This window comes from Xyrauchen texanus, chromosome 13 (assembly GCF_025860055.1).
Source record: "Xyrauchen texanus isolate HMW12.3.18 chromosome 13, RBS_HiC_50CHRs, whole genome shotgun sequence".
Taxonomy (NCBI): domain Eukaryota; kingdom Metazoa; phylum Chordata; class Actinopteri; order Cypriniformes; family Catostomidae; genus Xyrauchen; species Xyrauchen texanus.
Window position 1 is genome coordinate 46,569,357 of NC_068288.1, and position 20,318 is coordinate 46,589,674.

The 20,318-nt window shown below is 40.8% G+C and overlaps 1 protein-coding gene across 1 annotated transcript in view; it reads right to left on the reverse strand.

The window, feature by feature from the left end:
- LOC127653540 (zinc finger protein GLI1-like) overlaps positions 1–20,318 on the reverse strand; it is a 90,086-nt gene that overhangs the window by 13,710 nt on the left and 56,058 nt on the right. Inside the window, exons 2-4 of the mRNA XM_052140238.1 lie at positions 3,024–3,223; positions 2,783–2,881; positions 1,509–1,707 (exon numbers count right to left, since the gene is read on the reverse strand). Of these exons, the coding sequence (XP_051996198.1) occupies positions 1,509–1,707; positions 2,783–2,881; positions 3,024–3,223 (498 nt within the window). The remainder of the gene's footprint in view (positions 1–1,508; positions 1,708–2,782; positions 2,882–3,023; positions 3,224–20,318) is intronic.

Genomic DNA, 20,318 nt, shown 5'->3' on the forward strand with positions numbered 1-20,318 from the left:
TCTATCAAATAAAATTGTGGAATGTTTAAAAAAAATGGTAAACTATATATATAGTATATGTATATATATATATATATATATATATATATATATATATATATATATAAACACACATATACATAGTACACACACACACACACGCATATAGTATGCACGCACACACACACACACACACACACATATACACTGTAAACACACACACATAGTATGTACACACACATATAGTACTCACACACACACACACATATAGTATACACACACACATATACATTGTACACACACACATATAGTATACACACACACATATACATTGTACACACACATATAGTATACACACACACATATACATTGTACACACACATATAGTACACACACACATATACATTGTACACACACATATAGTATGTACACACACATATAGTACACAAACACACACATATGTATTGTACACACACACACACACACACACACACACACATAGTACGCACGCACACACACACACATATATACATTGTACACACACACACACACACACACATAGTATGTACACACACGTATAGTACGCACACACACACACACACACACATATACATTGTACACAAACACACACACACACATATATTGTATATATTTACACACACACACACACACACACACACACATATACATAGTACACATGTATAGAGTGTATATATATATATACACACACACACATATTCATGGTATACACACACATATAAAGTATGTATATATATATATATATATATATAAACATATACATAGTACACACACATACACATAGTACACACACACATATACAGTACACACACACACACACACACACACACACATATACAGTACACACACATACATATACAGTACACACACATATACAGTACACACACATACATATACATAGTACACACACATATATACAGTACACACACACACACACACATATACATAGTACACACACATATATACAGTACACACACACACACACACACACACACATATACATAGTACACACACACACACACACACATATACATAGTACACACACACATATACATAGTACACACACACACACACACACACATATACATAGTAAACACACACACACACACACACACACACACACACATATATATAGGGATTTTTTTATTTTTTTTAAATAATTAGTTTAATTCTATTTTATTAAAGACAACTCGGTTAAATTTGATGCACTTTTGTTATAAATTGAAATGCGTAAATCTTAAAATAAGTGGATTGAGTGTACAGTCATTAGAATTACAGTAATGGGACAAAAACGCTCGAATTGTCACGACAATAATCTCTCAATGCAAATGCCTTTATTCGTTTTAGCCAAAATGTAGTTCAATATTTTTTTTATTATTTTGATTTTGGACTGAAATGTTACCTGGACATGTTTTCATGAGATTCATCCTTAGAGATGCTGTCACGGCGTAATGTAGCGGTACAGACTTGTGCGAAAGACATATATTTACCTCATGGTGCCCAAAGACAGATGCCCGTACGAGCTGGCAGCGTTTTGTCCACAGCGAGAGTTGACAAACGCCACCAGCGAGTTGGGAGACGTGCGTATAACCGTCTGCAGGTCCACACTGGCATCAGACAGGGGTGAGATGGACAGAGCGCGCTTCTTACTCAACTTCAGCATGGAGCGAGGCGTAGAGAAACAAGAGGCTGTCGCAGACACAGTGACAAAGACAAGTTATTGAAGTATTTTATGTAACCTATTTAAGTAATCTGTAATAAGTACCTTATTTTAATGTTTTTGTGTTTTAAAATATCATTTAAATATCATATACTATGTGGACAGCAGTTCTTGGGATAGTTCACCTAAAAATGAAGTCTGTTGGTACACTCACTGTAAGTGAATTTGGTGACTGAAATTTTGAAGCTCCAAAAAGCACATAAAGGCAGTATAGGAGTAATCCATAAGACTCCAGTGGTTTAATCCATGTCTTCAGAAGTGATATGATAGGTGTGGGTGAGAAAAAAGATAAATATTTAAGTCCTTATTTACCATAAATCTTCACTTTCACTTTCACATTCTTCTTTGTTTTTGGCGATTCGCAGTCTAAGGTGTCTTCAGAAGTGATATGATAGGTGTGGGTGAGAAAAAGATCAATATTAAAAGTCCTTTTTTACCATAAATCTCCACTTTCACTTTCACATTCTTCTTCTGTTTTTGGCGATTCGCAGTCTACGTGTATATCGCCACCTACTGGGCAGAGAAGAATTTATAGTAAAAAAGGACTTCAATTTTGACTACACTAAACACTAAACCCCAAGTTGCTCCCAATGGCAGGCTAGCGCCTTGCATGCAGCTCTGCCATCATTGGTGTATGAATGTGTGTATGAATGGGTGACTGAGACGCAGTTTAACAAAGCGTATATAAGTGCAGACCATTTATCACATCACTTCAGAAGACATGGATTAAACCACTGGATTACTTTTATGCTGCCTTTATGTGCTTTTTGGAGCTTCAAAGTTCTAGTCACCATTCACTTGCATTGTAAGGACCTACAGAGCTGAAATATTCTTCTAAAAACCTTCATTTGTGCTCTGGTGAAGAAAGTAAGTCACACATCTGGGACAGCATGAGGGTGAGTAAATGATGAGAGAAATTTCATTTCTGGGTGAACTGACCATTTAATGTACATAGAGGAGAGGTTGTTAAAGGGACATTGTCATGGAATGGCCAGAGCAAAAATGATATGAAAGTGATTGAAAACCCGCACTGTAGTGCCTCACCATCTCCTCTGCCCATGTGCTCTAATCCTGTCTGGTTAAGTGAGAGATTGTGATGAGACGTCATCATGCTCTGGTTACAGTAGGGGGCGCCACTGCCACCTGAACACCATATAACCATAACAATATTGTTATTGTTGAACACACTTTAATCAGTACAGACGCCAGACTTAATATATGTTTGACCAAATTTTGACAGTCAGTAAAGTCAAAATGGATGAGGTCAACATGTATATGCACTCACCCTCTGGCGGGAGCATTCCACGGTGTCCCATCATGCTGTGTGGTGGGGGTGCATGTGGCGGCCGCATGTAGGGGTCCATACAGGCTCCAGGGGTCATAGAAGGGTTATACATCTCTCTGCTATCCTGCGGTTGATCACTGGGGAGCGCCACACACACTGATGACACTTCACTGTACAGGGATCGCACTGTTGGAGCCAGTCTACACACACACACACACACACACACACACACACACACACACACACACACACACACACACACACACACACACACACATTTATAGATTACATGCATCAGTTTGAATGCATTTATAACTGTGTCCATAATGTGATACACTCACAAGTGAAACTGAATATTTAATGAGAATGGAATTTTGGGCGGGACTTGGCTTGATCGGGAACTTATTGTATCATGAAAAATGGGTGTTACATACTAGGACGTGGTTGTAGAGGAGGGGGATGAAAATTAAGAGGGCTTGATGATGTCATCAGTAAAGAAAAGTTGTTTCTGAGGCAGAGCATCTATAACATTTTGTTGAAAAATATTGAAGACAAATTGTTAGAATCACATGAGAGTAAATAGGGGCTGTTTTTGAATGCATGATAATTCTGTCATCTTTTACTCACCCTCATGTTGTCCCAAACCTACATGACTTTCTTTCTTCCACGGAACACAAAAGGAGATGTTAGGCAGCATCTTATCCTCAGCCACCATTCACTATCATATCATGTTTTTTTTCCATACAATGAAAGTTAATGGTGACTGAGATTAACATGCTGCCTAACATCTCCTTTTGCATTCCACATTAGAAAGAAGCAACGTAAGAGTAAGTAAAATCATTTTTTGACTCCCAACTTCCATCATTAAATTGGACAGAAAGTAAAATGGGGATAATCCACCCAAAAATTTGAATTCTCATCAAATCTGAAATACTTCCTGTTCCGGTGGCAGCCGGCACGCTGCACGAGTCTGTGTTTGTAGCTTGCTAGCCTGTTTAGCATTGCTTATTCTTATATGTTCATAATTTTATTGTGTGTATTTTACAGCGCGCACCATTTCTCTCTTTTTTTAATGCTTGTCTACATCTCGTGCATTTGTTTTCTCCGCTAGGTTTTAAATGTATTATTGCATCAATCTCAAACATCTGCTGATCAGGAACCACATCGATCGCAAACACTTGCCACTCAAGAACAACCATAACAACAACAACAAACGAGTGCTGTAAGTCATAGCATTCGCTCATGTTATTTCTTCCTGCATTGCATGCCACATGTTTACTACAGCTTCTTCCATCAGCAGTGATGGATTTACATGTGATAAATGTAACGAATTAGGCTGACGGAGAAGTTTAATGAGTTAGAGACATGCATCCGAACGCTAGTGAAGGTCACTGAGAAAGCTGGTAGATGCTGTTTGCGGGGGGTACAGTGAGCAACACACACACTTTGGTTCTGGCTCTCCGGCTTCTGCAGCAGGGCGTTTGGGTGATATCTCGGTGGCATACTTGCTCAGCAAAGCGACACCACTGTCCCCTTCCTGTTAGGGTTTCCAATCGATTCTCCCCACTCAGTGATGCACCCACTGAGAATCATGTTGAAAGAGCCCTTGCTATTGGTGATTCTACAGTAAGTAACATCGAATTATAGACTTTAGCCACTATTGTAAAATGCATTTCGGGTGCCAGAGCGTCTGGATTTTATAGACAATTGGAAGAGTTTATGGGGTAGAAACCATTAAGGGAAGGTGCCGCTCTCCTCTCTAGTAATTTGGCTCATAGTCTTAATAGTGATAGTATCTGACTAATTGGGGATCAGGTCAGGAAGCAGACAAACTGGCTAATCCGAATGTCTGCTAGTAATTTGGCTCATAGTCTTAATAGTGATAGTATCTGATTAACTGGTGATCAGGTCAGGAAGCAGACAAACTGGCTAATCCGAATGTCTGCTAGTAATTTGGCTCATAGTCTTAATAGTTATAGTATCTGATTAATTGGGGATCAGGTCAGGAAGCAGACAAACTGGCTAATCCGAATGTCTGTTAGCTGCCTTGAGACATCGCACAGGTCACATAAACTACAATACATATAGACTGTATCACCTAGATATCATATAGAGACTGTGTCTGTTCCCCGAACTACCAAACACAAACCCTTCACTAAATAATACAAATTTTATTAAGGTCAAACTTGAAAAATAGAAAAGAAAATGAAGATAAACATCATATAAATGTAGGGCTTTGTAGGGACATTAGATCTCTTTCAACCAAAACACTAATTGTGAAGTAAATGATTACAGGTCATAGATTGGATGCGCTCCGTTTGAATGAAACCTTGCTTAAACCGGATGAATATATTCGTTTAAATGAGTCTACTCCCTCAGGTTATTGTTATAAATATGAGCCTCGTCTGAAGGGTCGAGGAGGAGGTGTTGCTACAATTTACAATGAAGTTTTTGATGTTACTCAGAGGACAGGATATACATTTAAGTCTTTTGAACTACTGTAATAATGCTTATTTGCTTTTGCCCTTGCTACAGTATATAGATCACCCGGGCCATATTCTGATTTCCTTAGTAAATTTTCAAACTTTCTATCAGATCTTGTAGTTACTGAGGTATAGAGCTTTAATTGTTGGTGATTTCAACATTCACATAGATAATGAAAATGATACGTTGGGATTAGCATGTATCAATATTCTCAACTCTCTTTAATTCTGTCATATGGAGTTGATACTATAGAAATTCTTCTGCAGAGCAATGACATCTCAGATCACACCTCGTCTCTTGTATGCTGCAGTCACGATCGGCTAATGTTACTCAATCTACACCATGTTATCGTTCAGGTAGTACTATTCTTTCAACTATATTTTTCTCCCCAATTTTGGCATACCCAATTCCCAATGTGCTCTAAGTCCTCGTGGTGGCGTAGTGACTTGCCTCAATCTGGGTGGCAGAGGATGAATCTCAGTTGCCTCCACATCTGAGACCGTCAATCCGCGCATCTTATGGCAAATGGTCTGCACTTATATAGCACCTTTTTAAGCTTTAACAGTATTCAAAGCGTTTTACACTGCGTCTCATACATACATACATACATACATACATACACGGGAGCAACTTGGTGTTCAGTGTCTTGCCCAAGGACACTTCGGCATGTGGAGTCGTGTAGGCCCTGCGATTAGTGGCCGACCCGCTCTACCACCTGAGCCACTTATCACGTGGCTTGTTGAGCGTGTTACCGTGGAGACGTAGCACTTGTGGATGCTTCACGCTATTCTCCGCGGCATCCACATACAACTCACCATGCGCCCCACAGAGAGCGAGAACCACACATTATAGCGACCACAATTGACTCTACCCTCAATCACAACCAGGCCAATTTGGTTGCTCAGGAGACCTGGAGTCACTTAGCATGCCCTGGATCGAACTCGTGACTCCAGGAATGGTAGTCAGCATCTTTACTCTCTGAGCTACCCAGGGGCCCTCTTTCAACACTTAAGACAATTCCGTTATTCAGTAAGCCAAAATGTCTAAAAGAACTTGATGTAATAACAGAAAATATAAATACAGTCTTCTGTATATTAAAGAAATAAGCCTCGCACCATGGTACAATGATCACACTCATGCACTCAAAAGAACAGCTCGGAAAATTGGAGCGCAAGTTGAAGAATACAAATTTAGAGGTATTTCGTGGTGCATGGAAGGATAGTGTCTGTAGCTACAGACAGGCACTAAAAGCTGCAAGGTCAGCATATTTTAGCAAAATCAAAGAAAATAACCACAACAATCGTAGGTGTTTATTCAGCACTGGCTAAATTGGTTAGGAATATAGCCTCAACTGAACCAGGTATTCTGACGCAGCACAAGAGTAATGACTTGCTATTGTGAGTAATGAAATAGAAATCATCAGAAATACAACTGGAATATTGCTCAGTACCTCAGAAAACAGTGTCTCATAATTTTCCTTTCGAGCAACTTCAATCCTTCGCTGTTATAGGTCATGAAGAGCTAACAAAATGTATCAAATGCCACAACATGTATGTTAGATCCAATACCAACTAAGCTCTTAAAAGAGGTACCCCCTGTAAATCTCAGAACCTCTTCCTAATATTATTAACTCCTTGCTATCTTTAGGACATGTCTCAAGAAACTTTAAAATGACAGTTATCAAACTGTTTATTAAGAAGCCACAGCTTGATCCTGGAGAATTGGCTAATTATAGACCAACTAGTGTCCTAAACTAGTGTCCTCCCAACTATGTTAATTTCTACAGAGAAATGGTATATTTGAATAATTCTAGTCAGGATTTAGGCCCCATCATTGTACAAAGACTGCACTTACTGTATCAGTGTTACAAATGACTTGCTCTTATCATCTGATCACGGCTGCATTTATCTTTTAGTGCTTTTAGATCTTAGTGCTGCTTTCGACACCATAGATCACGACATTCTCTTGAATTGGCTGGAGATTTATGTTGGCATTAGTGGACTTGCATTAGCATGGTTCAGGTCCTATTTACCACTTTGTCTGTGTGGTGGCGTAGTGGGCTAAAGCACATAACTGTTAATCAGAAGGTCGCTGGTTCGATCCCCACAGTCACCACCATTGTGTCCTTGAGTAAGACACTTAACTCCAGGTTGCTCCGGGGGGATTCTCCCTGTAATAAGTGCTCTGTATAACACATTGGTACTCAGAAGGTTGCTGGTTCGGTCCCCACAGTCACCACCATTGTGTCCTTGAGTAAGGCACTTAACTCCAGGTTGCTCCGGGGGGATTGTCCCTGTAATAAGTGCACTGTAAGTCACTTTGGATAAAAGCATCGGCCAAATGCAGAAATGTAAATGTAAATGTAAAAGAGGAATTATCATACCAAACTAAATTTAAGTATGGAGTGCCGCAGGGATCAGTTTTAGCGCCTCTGCTTTTATTCTTATATATGCTTCCCCTGGGAGATATTATCAGAAATCATGGAATAAGTTTCCACTGTTATGCCGACGATACACAACTTTATAAATAACTAATATTGTCATTTATATTCATGTTGTTAGTCAGAGGGTCCCTACAGTGAGTCTGGTTCCTCCCAAGGTTATTTACATCTTATAGAGTTTTGTGTTCCTTGCCACAGTCGCCTTCGGCTTGCTCACTGGGGTTATAAATACAATTATTATTGAATTACTTATTGTGGCAGGGCGGAGGGTGGGGCCGGGTCGTGATCATACACACCTGGTCCCGTATTAGGCTAATCAAGCCTCTGAGGGATAAAGGTCGACTGCAGAGGGTCGTGCGGGAGAGAGAGATAGTTTACGGACATGTCCGTCATGTGTGTGTTTGTGTCTTCTTTTAAGTTTATCATTAAACTATTATTTATATCGTCAAGCCGGTTCTCGCCTCCTCCTTTCCATTGTTCCCTTTACACTGGTGCCGAAACCCGGGATACGCCGTAGTAGAGTTCTCACCACTACCGTCCACCCCAACGGAGCAGCCGCGGCCATCTGCCGGGGGACGAGGAGCCCAGCTGCCTGAAAGAAGACGATGGCCGGCGACCGCGAGGGGAGAAGGGGCTCCTAACCGACCGCCTGGAGCGGTCAGGGCCGCTGCCAGGGGCGCAGGAGTCTCCTACCGGGGAGGGGCTCACTGGCGACTGCCTGGAGCTGGAGAAGGGGCGAGGGAGACCCCTTCTGTTCCCCGAGAACGCGGCGGGGCGTTCCGTCCACCAGGGGCTGGAGGACTGCCTCAGATCGTCCGAAAGAGGGTGGAGGAGTGGCCGAGGAACAAGCTGCGGCGTATCGGAGAACTGGCGAGTAAAAGTTTTTTTTCATCTCTCTCTCCTCTCTCTCTCTCTCTCTCTCACTGTCACTCTGCGTTGGCCTTTTCCCTCTTCCCTCATTTGACAGTTTTTGGGGGTACTACACTGTTACAGGAAGTGCCCCCCATTTGAATTATTTCTGTTTCCCTCCCCTTGTCCCCTCCCTCGTCCAGGTAGATGGGGATAACCTGCCGGCAGACAGAGAACGAGGGAGGAATGTGGCAGGGCGGAGGGGGGCCGGGTCATGATCCTGCACACCCGGTCCCGTATTAGGCTAATCAAGCCTCCGAGGTATAAAGGTCGACTACAGAGTATCGTGCGGGAGAGAGAGATAATTAGCGGACATGTCCGTCATGTGTGTGTTTGTGTCTTCTTTTAAGTTTATCATTAAACTATTATTTATATGGAGTGGTGGTGGTGTAGTGGGCTAAAGCACATAACTGGTAATCAGAAGGTCGCTGGTTCGATCCCCCACAGCCACCACCATTGTGTCCTTGAGCAAGACACTTAACTCCAGGTTGCTCCGGGGGGGATTGTCCCTGTTATGAGTGCACTGTAAGTCGCTTTGGATAAAAGCGTCTGCCAAATGCGTAAATGTAAATGTAAATGTAAATTTATATTGAAAAGCCAGTTCTCGCCTCCTCCTTTCCATTGTTCCCTTTACACTTATTTTTATAACAGACTTAAATATTGATCTGTTTCTCACACACATCTATCATGTCACTTTTGAAGACATGGATTAAACCACTGGTTTATTCTGACTTTATGTGATTTTTGGAGCTTCAGAGATATGGTCACCGTTCACTTGCATTGTAAGGACCTACAGAGCTGAGATATTCTTCTAAAATCTTAATTTGTGTTCTGCAGAAGAAAGAAAGTCACATACATTCTAGATTAGTAGAATGTTCTGTAGAAAGTGCAGAACATTAGTGAGGGATTGATTGTGACGCATCCTAATGACCACTAGGGGGCACCACTGCTTTCAGTTTTCTAGCTGAGGAAAGACTAAAAGGAGTCAGTGGGAATCCCCAACATTCCATACCTCTCTCTCTCATTCTCTCTCTCTCGCTCTCTCATTCTCTCGCTCTCTCTCTCTCTCTCTCTCTCTCTCTCCTCTGAACACATACACTTTCCTTTCCCATGTCTCAAGTTTTTAGCCCTATATCTCTCCTCCATAACATTCTCTAACGTGTTTCAGGACAGTGGTCTCCCTGATTCCCGCTTCTGGAGCGGTCTAATCTCCTCACACTAATCCAATGTGTCTCTCTCACCCCCAAACCTCTGCGCCTCTTCGGTCACACTGTTGTGGCTCTGTTGTTCTCTTTTGTGTAAAGATTTCTCTTTCTCTCTTTTATCGTTGTTGCTGTAAATGTTTATGTGAATGTCATAAACCCAAATGTACTTAACGTGTGTCCGTTATATGGAGGGAATCCTGTTTAATGGGTTCTGAAAGGTGCTAATTTATTTAGCGTTCTTAAGGAGTTGGGACCGCAATGAAGTGATTTGTTCAGTGTTGGATGAAAACTCCTTTTGAGATAAAACTACTCTGAATTAGGTTGTTATTCTAAAATTAAATTCTCTCTTTCTCTCTCTGGGGTAACCCGAGTCTGGTTTGGTCAGTCATGCGGAGAGTTTCTGTGCTCTGACCAGTAATAAGCAGCTGTCAGAGAGAAAGTGGGCGAGAGACAGAGTCTCAGAGAGAGAGAGAGGGAGAGTTAGAGCAAGTGTCTGACGCCGGCTCAACATGGGTGGCATTCAGCAGGAAGAGGAGGGAGGGGGAGGGACAAGCGAGCAAATCTTGGAGAGACAGAAAGAGAGAGAGAGCTGCCCAAGTTTTACGTCGGTGTGCCTCTATCATGAGATCATTGTTATCATTATTAAGTCATGTTTGGAGAGAATGAAACCAAGAAGTTTTAGCTGAAGTAGAACGTATTACTTTCCCGTTACTGGATAATTAGCCACACTCGTTTGAGCCAAAACAACGTGCAGAACACCAAATGAAACCGACACAGTTGTTGGCGTTAACTGTATTGTTTAAGAGCAGAACTGAAGTACACGGGAGATCTTTGCACTAGCAGCTCGGATTCTTAAAGGAACAGTTCACCCCAAAATCACAATTAGTTTTTATTAAATTAAATGCATGTGCAAAAGTAATGTAACGTTATGCTCGATCGACAGCATTTGTTGATTACCACCAAAAATGTACAGTATTTTGACTTACGCCTCCTTTTCTTAAAAAAAAGACTTGCAATGGAAGTCAATGTGGTTTAATCTGTAAACATTAAAATACTCACCGTTTCAAAAGTATAGACACAAGACATAAACAATATGTGTGTTAACATGATTTTACTGTCATTAAATCACTTATGTGGAAACTTATAGACAATTTTACAACTTCGTTGCGTTGCCGTGACGATGCAATGTCAACATACCCTAAAATGACTGTAAAAATGATGATTTTTAACAACTTCACAACTCAAACAATACATGAGTTTTAATGAATTAATGCAAGTGCTTTTATACAATTATACAACTCGTAATTTTCCTTTCGAGCAACTTCAATCCTTCGCTGTCATAGGTCATGAAGAGCTAACAAAATGTATCAAATGCCACAACATGTATGTTAGATCCAATACCAACTAAGCTCTTAAAAGAGGTACCCCCTGTAAATCTCAGAACCTCTTCCTAATATGATTAACTCCTTGCTATCCTTAGGACATGTCTCAAGAAACTTTAAAATGACAGTTATCAAACTGTTTATTAAGAAGCCACAGCTTGATCCTGGAGAATTGGCTAATTATAGACCAGTAATTATAGAAGCGTCACATTTTTTACTTTAAACCTCCAAAAATGGACCCCATTGACTTCTATTGTAAGTGTCCCACTGGAACACACATTTGTGCTTTTTTAAAGAAAACAATAAAAGACTTCTGCCACAAATGCTGTCGACTGAGCTTAACTTGAACTCATTAAACTTCTCCGTCAGCCTAATTCCTTACATTTATCAAATGTAAATCCCTCACTGCTGATGGAAGAAGCTGTAGTAAACATGTGGCATGCAGTGCAGGAAGAAATAACACGAGCGAATGCTATGACTTACTGCACTTGTACAACAGTTTTATCACTATCAACACAATTTAACAGGAGATACATAAAGTGACATTCCTTTTCAGTGGAACACAAGAGGAGATGTTTAGCAGAATGTTCACGCTGCTCTTTTATTTTCATATTCCTTCGGCGAACTATTCCTTTCAGTAGCGTTTCTAGCTTGTTTGGCACCCTGGGAGAAACCCGCTTCAACACGACCCCAAAGTTGTTGACCGGGGTGGGTGGTTGGGTTTGTGCCGCCGCCTCATAACCCCCCCATCACGGAAGATGCCACCCTGGACGACTGCCCATTTCGCCCATGCCTAAGTCTTACTCTTCCAGTTCAGATGGTGAACACACTACCCATTATCCAACAGAGAAAGATCCACCAATCAGAGAATCAAAAGAGCTCTGCAGCTCCGCCCACTCCCATGATGCACTATTAATGATGCAATCGACACACAGTCACACATGGCACAAACTGATTTCAATGACATGTCGTTTCAGAGTTCTTGTCCTCTGTCATCCCCGTGATACCCCCTGTGGGTTTAGACAGGTGTGTGTCCATTTGTGTCCCAGCACATGTGTGTGTGTGGACAAGACCTCCCTCGTGGTATTTATTGGGCGGGCAGCTGTGACTTCATAAGAGATCTCAATTTAGCGCCTGAAACTCATTAGCACACAAGTTACCAGATATACACCTACACACACTCACACACACTCACATTTAATATCACGGTCTTGGCAAATCATTTTTTGACACAGTGGCATAGAAACGAGTAGATGTGACGCAATCAAAGTGAGATGCTCCAAAAATTATCCATTCAGTGTTTATATTATCTAATCATTACATATTCAATTATTATTAGAGGGCCTTTACATCAAATATTTGCATTTGCGATTAATGAATCGGCATATCGTGTACTTCGATTCAACTTTTTAATGGATTGATAACCCCAGAGGCGGAATGGCCATCGGGAGAACTGGGACTTTTCTCAGTGGGCCGGACGAGAAAGGGTGCCGCAATATGCAGGAGACAGTGACATATCGCTCGCAAGCGTCTGTCTGTCTGTCTGTCTGTCTGTCTATCATCTGTCTGTCTGTCTATCATCTATCGGTCTGTTCGTCCATCTGTCTTTTGGCCTTTCTTTTTTCTGTCTGTCTGTCTGCTGTTTATCTGTCTGTCTGTCTATCATCTATCTGTCTGTCTCTCATCTATCTGTCTGCCTGTCTGTCTATTTATCTGGCTCTCTGTCTATCAACTATCTGTCTGTCTGTCTGTCTGTCTGTCTATCTGTCTGTCTGTCAACACTCTTTCTGTCTGTCTGTCTATCATCTATCTATCTGTCTGTCTTTCATCTATCTATCTATCTGTCTGTCCGTCCATCTGTCTTTTGGCCTTTCTTTTTGTCTGTCTATCTGTCTGTCTGTCTGTCTATCTGTCATCGTCTGTCTGTCTGTCTATCTATCTATCGTGTGATTCTAAACTGTTGCAGACAGACAGAAGGCCCATAAAATGGTTTAAAACTGCTGTTAGAGTTCCTTTACACCCTCATCTGTTACAACTTTCCTCTCTCTCTCTCTCTCTGTCTCTCTCTCTCTCTCTCTCTCTCTCTCTGTCTCTCTCTCTTTCCTCTGTCTTGGCCAGCCTTTTCTTGTACGTCTCTCTTCCCAACCCCCATCCCCCTCTGGATCCCTCCCTCCCTTCCCGCTGGAGCGCTGTCGAGGTGGGTGTTCTGGCTGTTATGACTCGGAGAGGATAATGGCAGCTCTAATGTAGCCAGCCGTTCCTGATGTGGAGAGAAGGGGCGGGGCCTGGGATCACGCCAACCGTGGCCAGATCCCAGCTCTTTTTTTTTCTCCTCCCGTCTCTCCCCACTTCTTCAATCCTGTTGTTTTTCTTCAATGGTAAACTTTGCTTTCCAATTCTGGCTTTGTTTTTGTAACCCGTCTCATCCCCAAAACCCCCCCCATCGCCGAATTCTTCGCCGTCGGTTATTCCCTCGAAGTGAACTCGCCGCACGTGAATATCCAAACATGATGCTGTCTGGTTTTATTTACTAATCCTGAAGTCAGCTCATTTAAACTGTAGTTGAGAGGGTCAACAATGTGCAAATAATCACTCAACGTAAAGTTTATATGAGCGTGTCAAGCCGATCATATAGTAGCATGTCAAATATAACACCACTCTGTCATCAGTCAGATTTCGCAAGGCTTTTGAGTTTGTAACTTTTTTTTTATTCTGCTGACAGACGATGCACCATACACAGGGGTGGAAAGAGTACTGGAATATAATACTCAAGTAAAAGTACTGTTACTTCTTAAAAAATGTAGTTTGAGTAAAAGTACCTGTCCTAAAACTACTCGAGTAAGAGTAAAAGAGTAGTTCATTTAAAAGTTCTCATGAGTAGTGAGTATTGAGTACTGAGTTCACACAAAAATTTAAATTCTGTCATCATATATTCACCCTCATGCCATCCCGTATGTGTGTGACTCTCTTTCATTCTGCAGAACACAAATGAAGATTTTAAGAATATCTAAGTTCTTTTGGTCCATACAATGCAAATGAATGGGTGCCAAAATTATGAAGCTCCAAAAATCACATGACTCAGCATAAAAGTAGCCTAATCCAAGAGATATGATAGGTTGGGTAAGAAACAGATCAATATTTATTGATCAATTTAATCCTCCCTGCTCAGTCAATCTCCACTTTCACTTTCACTTTCTTCTTCTTTTGTTTTTGGTGATTCATATTCTTCATGCATGTCGCCATCTACTGGGCAGAGAGAAGATTTTCTAGCAAAAATGTACTTAAATATTGAACTTTTTTTCACTTCTGAAGACATGGAATAAACCACTGGAGTCGTATGGATTACTTTTATGCTGCCTTTATGTGCTTTTTGGTGTTTTAAAGTTCTGGTCACCATTCACCTGCATTGACCTACAGAACTGAAATATTCTTCTAAAAATCTTAATTTGTTTTCTTCTGAAGACAGAAAGTCACACCCATCTGGGATGGCATGAGGGTGAATAAATGGAATTATAAAGTGTATTTGACCATTTAGGCGCGCATTAGCGCTCGCACATTAGCCACCTGTCAATCAAACAGCACGCAGCGACAGACGTCAGGAAATAAAATGTCAATCTATTATATTTTATCTAGATCAGCCAACCAGTGGTGCTCTTGCTATCACGATTGTTGTAATGAACACCCCTGTTCTAGATGTAGAACATAGGCTAAATTTAGAAAACTACTTATTTATGTTTATCATCAATATCGAGGACATCGCTCTTTATTTTATTTTTTCAGATAAACATCGTTTTATTGCCCAGCCCTGTTGATAACATTGCATTAATCTCTCACAGCAGCCCAGTAATCTCAGTGATGGATGGGTAAATTACAGGATACGTTATAGACACAGAATCTAGGCAGGAATAATGAGGATATCTGGCTTGAGCAAGTTAAACTCACATGACTCGGTCAAAAAAGGTGACATTTTTCACTGCGGGAATCCCTTTCAGGAGCGGCCGTGATGTTCAGGTGTTGAGCGGTGCTTGAGGCATCCTCCACATCAAAACGACTTCATTACAGTAACGTGAATATTTGTAATTCGTTACTTGCGTATGACCATACGTATGGCAACCGAACACCTGTTACCTGAGGAAGCATGTGTGTCATTGTGTATGAAGAATGCTTAGCAATAAATAGTTTAATTAAGGTGCATTAATGTATATTTTATAAAGGTGGGTTTTTTACATGATGAAATGTTTCTGTCATGTTAGCAGGTGTTGTGATGGCAACCGTAAACTGTTTAAGAAAAACTTAACTGAAAAAGGGTGTCGTCTACCTCTCTCTCTCTCTCTCTCTCTCTCTCTCTCCTCTCTCTCTCGCCCACTTTCCAGACTGACCGCCCATCCTGTGCAGTACATACCTGTGGTTTCCTGTCTCCCCTCACCTCACACCTCTGCTGTCCTTTACTCGGTTCTTTACACACTGCGCTCTTCTTTCTAGACATTTATTTTCATAACTTCCACACTGACATTTACAGTCCAAAAAATGTCATTCTCATTTCTTTTCATTTTGGCGCATCACATTCTTTTTGTTTGTCTTTTCTTTTTTTCATTTTGTCTCTTCTTGTTGCATCTAGTCTCTTAACGTCACATCTCTTCTTGTATCGTCCCTTTGTGTTTTCTCATCTCTTCTCATCTCATCTATTCTTGTTTGTCTTGTCTCAATTCATCTGGCCTCTTTTATTTTCTTCTCTTCTTGTTATGTCTAGTCTCAACATGAAGAGTTGAGATGAGACAAAATGAGAAAAGAGGAGACAAGAGAAAATATATATATATATGAGAAGTGATGAGACTAGACACAACAAGAACAGATGAAATGAAAAATGACAAGATGAATTGATACAAGACAAACAAGAAGAAATGAGAGAAGATGAGATGATATGAGAAGAGATGAGAAAACAGAGAGAAGAAACAAGAAGACGAAAAGTTAAGGGACCAGACATAACAATAAAAGATTAAATGAAAAGAGACGAGAACAAACAAGACAAAACAAGCATGAAGAGATGAGATGAGACAAAATGAGAAAAGACAAGACAAGGTAAAAGATGAATGAGAAGTGATGAGACAAAAAGGGATGAAAGATTATGAGACAAGACAAAATGAGAACAGATGAGATGAAATGAGAATAGATGAGACGAAATGAGAACAGATGAGATGAAATGAGAACAGATGAGATGAAATGAGAACAGATGAGATGAAATAAGAACAGATGAGGTGAAATGAGAAGAGATGAAATGAGAAGAGATGAGATGAAATGAGAATAGATGAGACGAAATGAGAACAGATGAGATGAAATGAGAAGAGATGAAATGAGAAGAGATGAGACGAAATGAGAAGAGATGAGATGAAATGAGAACAGATGAGACGAAATGAGATCCGATGAGATGAAATGAGAAGAGATGAGGTGAAATGAGAAGAGATGAGATGAAATGAGAACAGATGAGATGAAATGAGAAGAGATGAAATGAGAAGAGATGAGACGAAATGAGAAGAGATGAGACGAAATGAGAACAGATGAGATGAAATGAGAAGAGATGAGGTGAAATGAGAAGAGATGAAATGAGAAGAGATGAGATAAAATGAGAAGAGATGAGACGAAATGAGAAGAGATGAGATGAAATGAGAAGAGATGAGACGAAATGAGAACAGATGAGATGAAATGAGAAGAGATGAGACAAAAAGGGATGAAAGATTATGAGACAAGACAAAATGAGAACAGATGAGATGAAATGAGAACAGATGAGATGATATGAGAAGAGATGAGATGAAATGAGAACAGATGAGATGAAATGAGAACAGATGAGATGAAATGAGAACAGATGAGATGAAATGAGAACAGACGAGATGATATGAGAAGAGATGAGATGAAATGAGAACAGATGAGATGATATGAGAACAGATGAGATGATATGAGAAGAGATGAGATGATATGAGAACAGATGAGATGATATGAGAACAGATGAGATGATATGAGAAGAGATGAGATGATATGAGAACAGATGAGATGAAATGAGAAGAGATGAGATGAAATGAGAAGAGATGAGATGAAATGAGAACAGATGAGATGAAATGAGAAGAGATGAGAGCATGAAATGAGAAGAGATGAGACGAAATGAGATCAGATGAGATGAAATGAGAAGAGATGAGGTGAAATGAGAAGAGATGAGACGAAATGAGAAGAGATGAGATGAAATGAGAAGAGATGAGATGAAAAGGGATGAAAGGGACTTCCGGTGGTAATCCGAAGCGTATGGACGCATAATCCCGCACTCCCGCTAGGTCGGAGTTTATTCCCCAATTTGAATATAATTAAGATTTAATTTTTGAATAATCAATGATGGAAGGGGAAAAATACAAGAAAGGCAAGGGAAAGCAGTCTGGGAAAGCGGAGAAGAGTGAGAATATAACGACTAAGGGCGTCATGGCCGAGGAACAAGGAGAGAGCAATGGCGCGCGACAAAATGCAAAAATAACGGAGGTGGATATGGAAGTTAACATCGCCGCCATCCGCACAGATATAAAGATGATGTCAACGGAGATGAAGACTGAGCTGAGTAATTTTCGAGACAGAATCAGAGACGACTTGAAGAAGGAGCTAGCGGAAATTCGAGAGGAAATTCACCAGAAGCTTAATGAGGTCGCAACTGATTTAAAAACAACTACTGACAGAGTGAGTGAGGCCGAGGCTCGGATAGCCGAAGCTGAAGAGTGGTCCGTGGACTTCAGAGAGGCTCTGAGCCAGTCACTACAAGCTCAGGAAAGTTTGCAGTTAAAGCTAACAGACTTGGAATCACGCTCAAGGCATAACAATGTTCGCATCTACGGGATACCGGAGGGAACTGAGGGAAACAATCTTCCAATTCATAGAAAACTTTATTAGAAAAGAGCTGGAACCCCTTGCTGAAGTTGACCTTGGAATACAGCGCTCGGCCCCAAACCGCCAAGAGAAGCGCAAGCCAGATCGGTGATTGTCTACTTCCAGCAGTTTAAAATTAAAGAGATGGTTCTGCATTCTGCGTGGAAGAAAAAGGAGATTTACCACAGCGACAAGAGGATCTACTTCGATCATGACTATCCTGCAGAAACGCTAGCAAAAAGGAAGGCATATACACAGATTCAGAGGGTTCTCAGAGAAAAAGGAATACGGTTTCAAACACCGCCGCCAGCGGAACTGCGAGTCTTTTTTGACAGTGGGCCGATTACTTATGGAAACGCAGCGGAAGCAGCAGAGGACCTGAAGAAGAGGGAACTCCCGATTGAGTGGGAGAAAACTGCTGAGGCTGAGGAAAAAGCACGGAAGGCCGGCTGGCAGCGATCAACGAGCGCGAACAGGGCAAATCGGCAGAGCCGCCAGGAATGGATCAAGGAGAAGCTACGGAGTTTTCACCGGCCAAGATAGGTCTAACGTTAGAGCCATTAAGGTAATGGAACCGGGAGACAACAGACTGTTAAGTGACTGCATTATAAGAGTAAAAAATATCGAGCAAACGAGGCAGTTGTCTGTTTATGGACATTAATGCTTTAATGACATTTGCACCAAGGGTCAAGGTTTAATCTCCTTAATGTGTGGGAGTAAAGACTAGGTTAAGTTACCTATGGTCTTCTAAGTTGATCGTAACATCCCCACAAGTCTGTTATTCTTTATTTATTATATTTTACTTATTGAATATATCTATCGCTGATTCGTCAGTTCCGTTGGAGTTTAAATATCTAATTTAACTGGTTAAAATCACCCTTAGCCTTTAATGAGAATATAGCTGACTGACAAGTATGGGTAATACATTTGTTTTTGACTTTTCTAAGTGCATATACAGTACATTCTTGAGTGTACTATAGGTTGCACTGAAGGGGGGCTCTGGTGGTTAGCTGCTGGACTATTCCCCCCACATTACGAAGTGGTTATTACTTCATAATGGGGGTCTACCTGTGTTTTTTGATTTTTAGGTCTATTTTTTGTTGTTGTGATGTTCTGATTTTGTTATATAGTTCAAATAGAGTTCAGAATTGGTCACCAATAATGTGGTTTACAAACAGTGTCTTACTGTTGTTTAAATTCAATGTCAGGAATATAGGGTAATTACCCTTAACGTAAATGGTCTACACAATCCAATTAAGAGAAGCAAGGCTATTGCAAAGATGAAAAAGGAAAAGTTACATATCATATTTTGGCAGGAGACTCATTTCAATAGTGCAGAACATGAAAAATTAAAAAAGCTAGGGTTTAAGAATGTATTTTACTCATCCTATAAGAAAGGGAAAAGAAGAGGGGTAGCAATACTAATTTCTAATAGTGTGAATTTTCAAGTGGTTTCTGAATTTACTGATAAAGAGAGCCGTTATGTTTTAGTTAAAGGGGTCATGACATGAGAAACCAAATTTGCCTTGATCTTTTGGTATATAAGAGGTCTTTGTATCATTAAAACGTCCTGCAAGTTTAATATTTTAAGACGTCCTCCCCATTCTAAACTAATCATTTATTTAATCAAGCTCAAAATACAGCTCGTTCTGGATTCATGGTTAGAAGTGACGTGTCGGTTAGAAGTGACGTACCAGCGTTTGCATATGACCGCCTCCAGCACAAGATAACTACGCTTTAAGCGCAAGACAACTACGCTCATTTCAGTATCGCCGTCGCCTCACAAGTGTTCAGTCGATGGACAGCGAGCTCTGACAGAGACTACTTGTGCACAAGAAAATTACGATGCCACACAGATGTGCTGTTCCTGGCTGTGGTCAAACAAAACCTCTGAATAAGCTGCCGAAAGATCCAGACGTCAGGGAAAAATGGATGCAGTTTATTTTTTGCGGACGTCCCAGTCACGGCAGTGTTAACT